The sequence below is a fragment of the Myripristis murdjan genome, chromosome 1 (genome assembly GCF_902150065.1).
Source record: "Myripristis murdjan chromosome 1, fMyrMur1.1, whole genome shotgun sequence".
In the NCBI taxonomy this organism is placed as follows: domain Eukaryota; kingdom Metazoa; phylum Chordata; class Actinopteri; order Holocentriformes; family Holocentridae; genus Myripristis; species Myripristis murdjan.
Genome location: NC_043980.1, coordinates 32,197,997 through 32,206,182, shown reverse-complemented (window position 1 = coordinate 32,206,182; position 8,186 = coordinate 32,197,997). Strand labels below are relative to the sequence as shown.

At 42.1% G+C, this 8,186-nt stretch overlaps 1 protein-coding gene across 2 annotated transcripts in view; it reads right to left on the bottom strand.

Annotated features, from left to right (window-relative positions):
* The window catches only part of chrna6 (cholinergic receptor, nicotinic, alpha 6), a 23,171-nt gene extending 15,216 nt beyond the window's left edge, over positions 1-7,955 (bottom strand). Inside the window, exons 1-2 of one of the 2 annotated variants that reach the window (XM_030053721.1) lie at positions 7,894-7,955; positions 7,054-7,160 (exon numbers count right to left, since the gene is read on the bottom strand). In XM_030053721.1, the coding sequence (XP_029909581.1) occupies positions 7,054-7,111 (58 nt within the window). In that variant the 5' untranslated portion in view covers positions 7,112-7,160; positions 7,894-7,955. Of the gene's footprint in view, positions 1-7,053; positions 7,277-7,893 lie in introns of those variants that run through there. The other variant, XM_030053713.1, reaches the window with a different exon arrangement.
* Positions 7,956-8,186: the final 231 nt, after the last annotated feature.

The following is an 8,186-nucleotide window of genomic DNA, read 5'->3' as shown; positions in this document are numbered from 1 at the left end:
GGAACACACAAACACATGAAAAAAGATTCACACACACACAAAAAAAAAACACGGAAAATGTCAGTGGGAATCTGATGAGCATCAGCTTGGCTGAGAAAGGAAAGGAAAACAGCACTCTACCCAGGAACATGGAGAAACAGCTTGTCATGCACCCAACCCCCAACACCACTACCACATACACACACACACACAACATCCCCACGCCTCCCCTCTCCTCCCGCCTCTCCCTCTGTCCTGCCCTGAGTGACATGACAGTTTTCCGGCACACTGCCTCCCTGCCGCCTCCCTGGGGACAGACTATTCCTACAGTGTCTGCAAGACTTTTGAAAGCCCCAAGGCGCTGCGTAATTACTGTCTGCTTATTTAGGTCCTGTTACAGGCAGGCAGTAGATTACTATATTCAAGCTATCCGAGAATAGAATCTAATTATAAGATAAAAATGAAAATGTAAAATCCAGATCTAGATAAATCACAGCAGACAAGGATTTCCTCTTCCCTGCTCTTGGTTAGCTGACAGATATACTGAGGTGAGGAGGTAAGGAGAGCCTGCTTGGTGCTTGATAAGTAAATCATTTGTCGCAGTTTGCTTAGACCTAAGAATATGGTGGTTAGAGAGATCACTGCAGAAGTGTGCGTGTGTAAGAATCTAAGTGCCATATTTCAGAGGCATACTAATTAGACCAAATCAAGCCATTTGCAGTTTTCCAATTAGAATATCTGTGGCATGTCTATCAGGTGAAACATGTACAGCAAGTTGTTTAAACATTAAACATGGGAGAGAACAGATGGTCATCTATCACTTTAGTTGAGCCAGAGGCCAACTGGCTCAACTATAAATTAAGATATGTTTCCCCTGGGTGCTAAATAGGCTTATCATCTAAAATTATGTATGTGGATTATTAAATCAGTGGGTCCGTTCCAATAATTTCTTCCTTTATTTTCACAATCCACTATTGCCACTGCTCAAAATGCATAATAATTGCGTTGGAGTGATAGTTCTTACTTACTTAGTGATATTTTTTTTTCCAATATGAGTGTAATTGATCTTGCAAATTTGACCTGCCAACTCCCTCACTGTTGCAAGATCCAGCGCTTCACTGGGATTGTTCATTTCCAAAATGAATGACATGAAAACAACCTCTCCCTGCAGCGCTGTATGTATGTTAACATACCAGGTAGGTAAAGCTGTTGCATAGTGACACAGAAATAAACTAGTTCCATAGTAGTTAGCGAGCAAGAGGGTTGGAAAAGAGCATTGATAATAAATCCTAAACAAAAGTATGTTGTTGTGCATTCTTCAAAACATTTTTTTCAGCTTTGGATCACTGCTCAAAACCCTATTGTTTGCTGGGCCAGATGCACTTTATACATTTTGGAGAACAGACCCAGTGAAGCATTCATTCTAAGGGGAGGGGAGGAGGTGTCAGGTCAAACTTGAAGGATCTATCGCACTCATATGGAGCACAAAAATACCAACATAGGGGTATGATCCTGAACTATCACTTACAAAGTCTCTTGACAAGTGTCTTCCCCGTTTGCAAACTGCTTATGCTTACACTATCTTTTATACAACAAACTGCATTAGCACAACTGCAAATATGTGGAAAATACAGCACTAAATCTACCAGGACAGGAGCTGAATCTGCACTCTGTCCCCCTTGTGGATGTGGGAGGGCAGGTGAAGTAATGAATCTCCCCCGCAAGGTGTAATCAAAAAATGTCATACATTCCTACCTTCATTCTCTGTACATACCTGAAATTGTTAGTTATGTAAAAGGAAAAGTTTTCAGTGACATGTCATCAAGACAAGTGGGCTGTTATCAGAGTTCCCCACACAGTACGGTGCCCTCAGGCCGACTTGGAGCTGAGTCACAATCCAGCAGTTTGTGAAGATAATTAGCCATTCTCCCCTCCTTCAAGACACACCCCCCCCCCCCCCCCCCACACACACACCCCCACCACACACACACACACACACACACACTCCCACGCCTACCACCCCAGCACTCTGAGTGTGATCAAGCAGAAACCCCCTTCACTCTCCATCACTCCCTGTTAATATCGAGATCAATACTCTGTTCTGATCTACAGGGAAGCTTTCAAGGTTTCTATGGAGAGGAAGTCTCAGAGAAGAAAAAGGAAACGCCTGCAAGGAAGAGAGAGAGAGGTAGAGCGAGAGATGGAAATGGGAAAGAAAGAAAGAAAGAAAGAAAGAAAGAAAGAAAGAAAGAAAGAAAGAAAGAACAAAAAGGAGCTCAGCATTCAAAGGGATGTTGCAGGTCTTCAGTCAACTCAAAGACACCCATAGATTTTGCCTTGAGGTTCTTCCATTGTTTTTAACCCTACACTCTTTAAATACTTTGGCGGCTATCCTCATTTGACTAAAACCAGCCAAACCAAGTTTAGGATGGATGAGAGAAAATCTCCTAATGAAAGCGGACATGTTTTTTTTTGTTTTTTTTTTTGTTTTTTTTTTTGAAAAAGGCCCCAATATCCTAATGATGAAACAGTGCTGACCCTATTACGTCAAGATCACTTTCTAAAAGGCCAGAGATAACCCGCGAAGACAACAGTGACACCAAGAAACCCAGCTGATGCTGAACTCTAGGTGGCAGCCCTCTGGAGATGCAGAAAAGCGGAATAAAAGCAACAAAGTGCAAAGGGGAGAGAGGAAGAGAAGAGAAGAGAAGAGAAGAGAAGAGAAGAGAAGAGAAGAGAAGAGAAGAGAAGAGAAGAGAAGAGAAGAGAAGAAAAGAGAAGAGAAGAGAAGAGAAGAGAAGAGAAGAGAAGAGAAGAGAAGAGCAGGGTAGCGGGAGAAAAAGGAGGGAAAGCAGAAGCAGACTTGAGGCAAAGCCTTCTTAACATGTCACTCAACAGATAATCTGTACTTTAAAGACAGACTTCATAGCCTTCTGTTTGGTAGCTGCCTAGAATGTGCTAATGCTACCCTGACGAAGTAGAGTTTAAAGAGAACATGGATCACATATATTTTGACAGCAGATAGTAAAAATCAGACTTGCGTTTTGCAAGAAAGAACGATATTCCAATGTTGTCGACCAAACACATTACGGCGACAGAAATGCTGAATAGATCAGAATAGGAAGGAAGGAAGGACAGAAGGAAGGAAGGAAGGAAGGAAGAAGGAAGGTGGGAAGGAAGACATTTTAATTGAACAAATATAAGAATGGGAGAAATTAGCAGGACTAGATTGGACTGTTGTGGCTGGTATATGTCGCTTCTGCTTGTTAGGATAATTACAAAGGCAGGACTACTCTGCTCTATACATGTCCTTCAACTAAACCAGCTCTTTGATCAAAACACAATCCTCCCCACACTCACACTCACACACACTCACCCACACTCACACACACACACACACACACACACATTTGAAGTGATCGGATCCATTTTACATTCAAATTCATAAAAGAACCAATTATGTCAGAAAATTAACCACAGGTTCCATCCATGTTCAGCTGCTTTATCACTTTTAGTCCCTCCTTCCCATCTCTTTCTTTGTCTCTCTCTCTCTCTCTCTCTCTCTCTCTCTCTCTCTCTCTCTCTCTCTCTCTCTCTCTCTCTCTCTCTCCCTCCCTCTCTCTTTCCCTATTCTACCATTACTGGTCTACCAATTGCTGGCCGCTTTCATCATGCTAGGATTAACCTTCACATAGTAAAAATGAAAAGAGGTTAAAAAGAGAGAGAAGAGAAGAGGAGAGGGGACCACACTATGTCAGTATAGTACGCAGAGTTCACGTTAGCAGCATATGCACTTAAATGCACTCAAACATACTGTATGAATTATTCAATCTTAATGTAAGGAATCAGCAAAACGCACTTGTGAGGCAAGTCACTCAAAATCTAGATAGTGATAGATGTTTAAAGTACTCAAGGCATGTGGGTTGGAGGTCAACCTGCATATTCCTGCATATTGTAAAAGCATAGCATAGAGATGTGTCATTCAGAATGAGGAGCAGGGGGAAGGGGAGGCAGGAAAAGGTAATGGGCTGCAGCCAGCGGGAGGTTTAAGTTATGGAAAAGTGTGACGCAGAATGACAGATAGGTTACGACAAAGAAGATGATGTGATCCATTTACAAGGTGTTTGAGAAGATGCTGTAAGAGATGCATTTATTCTTCATTTTCCCCTGAGCACGCAAATGCTTTTACAGGAGAAAGACTGGAGTGGGGGGACAGGTATTCCCTCTGTTTTGTTTTCATTTTTACACCTCTGTAGATGTAACAGACTTATGGCTTAACAGAAAGTGGACTGAAGTGCCTTGGCATTAGTGGCTCTCTTGAGTTCATACCAAAGATGGCAGAAACAGAACGTGTTCAATGAAAGGAATAGGAAGTGACATTTCTGATGCCTAAGACTGCAGAATGCTCCTTCTCAGCATAACTACATGCATTCAAACTGCCATCCCAGGCATTTTGTGCATGTACAACAATATTACTATGCCTTTCTATTTAGTTTTTCTTTCTTTCTTTCTGTCTTCCTACCTTCCTTCCTATTGTTCGCAACTGACCAGCCCTGAGCGAGGACCTTTGACCTTTCAAAAAGACAAAGACACCAAACAGAGTTCTATTAAAAGCAGGACGACATTCACGGAAGACTGCACACATATCTTTGCACTCAAACACTTTCATGTAGAAAGAAAATGGGGGTCTTTCACCCTTCAAAATGAGTGCTTCACAAAGTAATTAAACATATCTCCCTCAAGGTGGGCTTCACAAAAAGTGGGTTACATCCATCTGAATATGTTTCATGTCACAGAATAATTCAGTTTCTGTAGTCCAGTGTCTCAACATAATGTTCCCATTTACAGAACCTCCAACATTTCATCCTGATGGGGTGTAAATCAGATTTTGCTTCCTCTCTTTGAGGCGTCTTCAAGATCAATCCAGACTTTACTCTTATAGAGTGGGCAGGAAATGTGTCTACTTTAGAACAGTGCTCATTTATGTAATTTTGAAAACTAAAAGTGCTCGTAAGTCAAATGTGTGTTGACATAGATAAACTGAAGGTGAGTGGGAGAGCCCTTCACATTTCTTTGTTTGCCTTATATTGCCTCACTGATTATTGGCATTGCATCTGTGATTTTGGAGAGGGGAAGAACACGCTGCCGTGTGTTATATATGTACCTGTCAAACTACAAAATCCAATAAACGCAGTGTTGATCATCAGACAGGCTGAGGATTACAGCGTTGGTTGTGAAGCGAGGACTGCAGCGTGGGGTGTTCTCAACACATCTATCCATGACTCAGTTTGTGTTCAGCCATACCCCCCTCTGTTCCACGTTCTGCTCTATAAATGTTACTATGGCATAAGCCCTTGTTACCACGCGGCTATGCACAAGCACACGCACACTGACACACATGCAAAAACAGGCACACACCTCATCACGGTGCTGCACAGTTCACTGACCGGATCATCAATCATGCATTCAAATGCATTTAGAGAGCAGCCCCTATGTGAATACAAGTGACAGGCGCACTAATAGGCTGAAAGTAAGGGACACACAAACTGGAACTGCTGTATAAGAAAGATGTACTGTGATGAAAGGGGAAAACATACTGCTTGTGTGTTGGCATTTGAGTATGGAAAAAGAGAGAGAGAGAAACACACACAGGCACCTCCCAGCCCAGGGGGTCACGCACAGAGCAGGGAATGTGTGTGGAGCCTGATAAATCATAAAAAGCCTATCTGCAGCCGTGCATAGATCAGATAGCTGCTATTTATGCCCTCGGAGCAAATGTTTACGTTAATGCTTTGAAATGCCTCGGCATAATTACCGTCTCTCTCTATCTGTGCCTGTGAGCGGCTTCAGGTCAGACTGAGGCTTTCTGCCTCAACTGCGGTCAGTGATTAACTAACCGGGTGCATTTCAGTTATCACACATCCTCCCTTCCTTCCTTCCTTCCTTCCTTCCTTCCTTCCTTCCTTCCTTCTTACATTCTTGTTTTGCTGCTCTCCATCTTATCCAGTGACTCTCAGTTCATGGTGAATGCCTGTAGCCTGAAACGGTTATTTTTAAACGGTTAAAATAAAATAAAATAAAATAAAATAAAATAACCCAAAAAGTTCGTGCCTGGATACCCTAACCCCATTCCAATAAAGTTAGTCCAACTTTTTTATTCAGGCTACATTGTGGGTAAAACGAAAGAAGGTTATCAGAGTTACTCAAAGACTGAAATGAGCGTGGTTGTTATCAAATGCCGACAGACACCGAAACTCCACATGCCCTTTTTGGAATAGTGCTATCTGAGAATAAAAAACAATGCTGGCCTAACCCACAAAACTCTCTCACCACTTATAAACAAGTAAGCAGACGACAAGTGCTAATCTATTTTGGTTTCAGAAAAAAAAAAAAAAAAAAAAACATGATTCCGCCCCCAAACACAATTTGCATGCATAAAAATTCCTTTGCTTTTTCGGGATTTTTCTGCATTTCATTTGGTCGCCCTAGTTCACCGAAACACTGTCATTTATAGGCTACATGATCATGATAATGATGTCATGATCATCTCAAGAGAGAGGCAAAGAAACCTTGGGAATATTTTTTTGTTCAGGCTATAAAAGTATTTAACCTTAATTTGAAGTTTACGTGCATGGGTGCTCAGAGTTTGGCATGACATCTTCCAGCTGCTTTTAATCATAATGATCTTTATTAAAATCCATCAAACAAGTTATAAAAACTATATTATATTATATTTATTCTATTTTAACAAGGCGTCCACCGTCTCTAGGAAAATGCACAGCTCTCCCTGACAACTTTAACTGCGTACTCGACAGAAACCCTTGAACATTTTTTTGACAACTTCCCACATAGTGCAACTTAAACTTATTGAACAGCGCATTATGAGACGCATTATCAGGCCTACTCTTCCCCACCGTCACATCACCTCCAAGTCAAGAAAACACTGAAGCGCAACATTTAACATCGCACCTATTATTTTGAATGAAACCAGCAGTGGCTTCTCTCCTAACAGTCTGTGGAAAAAGATTTATGAGCCTCTGAAAGCCGGTAAGCCTACCTGAGTATCCTACTTACCTTCCGATACCAAAACCACGAGAAGAAGCAGCAAAGTCCATCTCGCCGCGGGATGCATCTCCCCTCTTTGTCGGGGATCCTTCTCACTTTCTTTTAAGAAACACTTACTATTTGTGATCGGAGAAAGAAAAAAACAGATTGAAATGACATAAAACGCGTGTCTCTCCCCTAAAGTCTTCTGTCTTGCTCTGCCGGTGCGCTCCTTCCTGATCTGATCTGATCTGAACTTGACTTCGTCCCTCCCCTATGAGCGCAAAGCTTTCCCTCTAGCGCATCCATACGGAGCACACACAGGGAAGGAAAGACATCCTGCACTCGCGCTGAGAGAGGAATGTGCATTTTGCAGCACTAACTAACCAGAGAAGAGGAATTAAGTAAACTCTCGGTTCAGACGCAAGGTTTGGCATGGGGGTAAATGACTTAATGACATGGTATCGTATTCGCGCCATAAATGAGCTTTGCAGTTTTCATAATTACGATGGAGGGCAGAGATCTGGGGGAAATGATCAGAAATCAATTTTAAAAAATCAGAGGAGCATTCAAGCCCTATGTTCATTTCATTTTGATGAATCGTAGTAAGACAGATTATTGACCTAGATATAATAATTTATCCAGTTGATAAAACAGTCTCTTGTCGGTGATCAGCGCAGCAGTCGCTGATCCCCAAGAATTCTATCGGCATAAGTGTGTTTTGATCAAGTTTGATGCCAAACAATGGCAGATGGCCACTTTACCACAGCCTCTGATGTTTCGTGAACTGACTCCGCTGCAACTCAGCCACTTCAGCACCACGGACAGCGCACCGTCCAAAAATCTCTAGAAGCTCTGTGGTTCACTTACCATCTACCCTGCTGTAGTGTTAAAGCGTTACAGCCGGTGTGGAGTGGATTGGTTTACGCTTCACTTCGCTAAAAGGACTAATAGAGAGTATAAAACTAAATCGCCTGGTCCTAGATGAGACTCGTATAGTCGAGTGAAATGTTGCGAGCAGGCTGTTGTTTTTCTCTCCCACGAAACAGCGAGTTGCGATGTGGAAATATATATTTGTTGTAACAACCTATCCTGATGCATTTGCAGATTTACACAAACGCGAGCACATAGTTTTATTATATCGTGTTCATCGGTAGACCCAA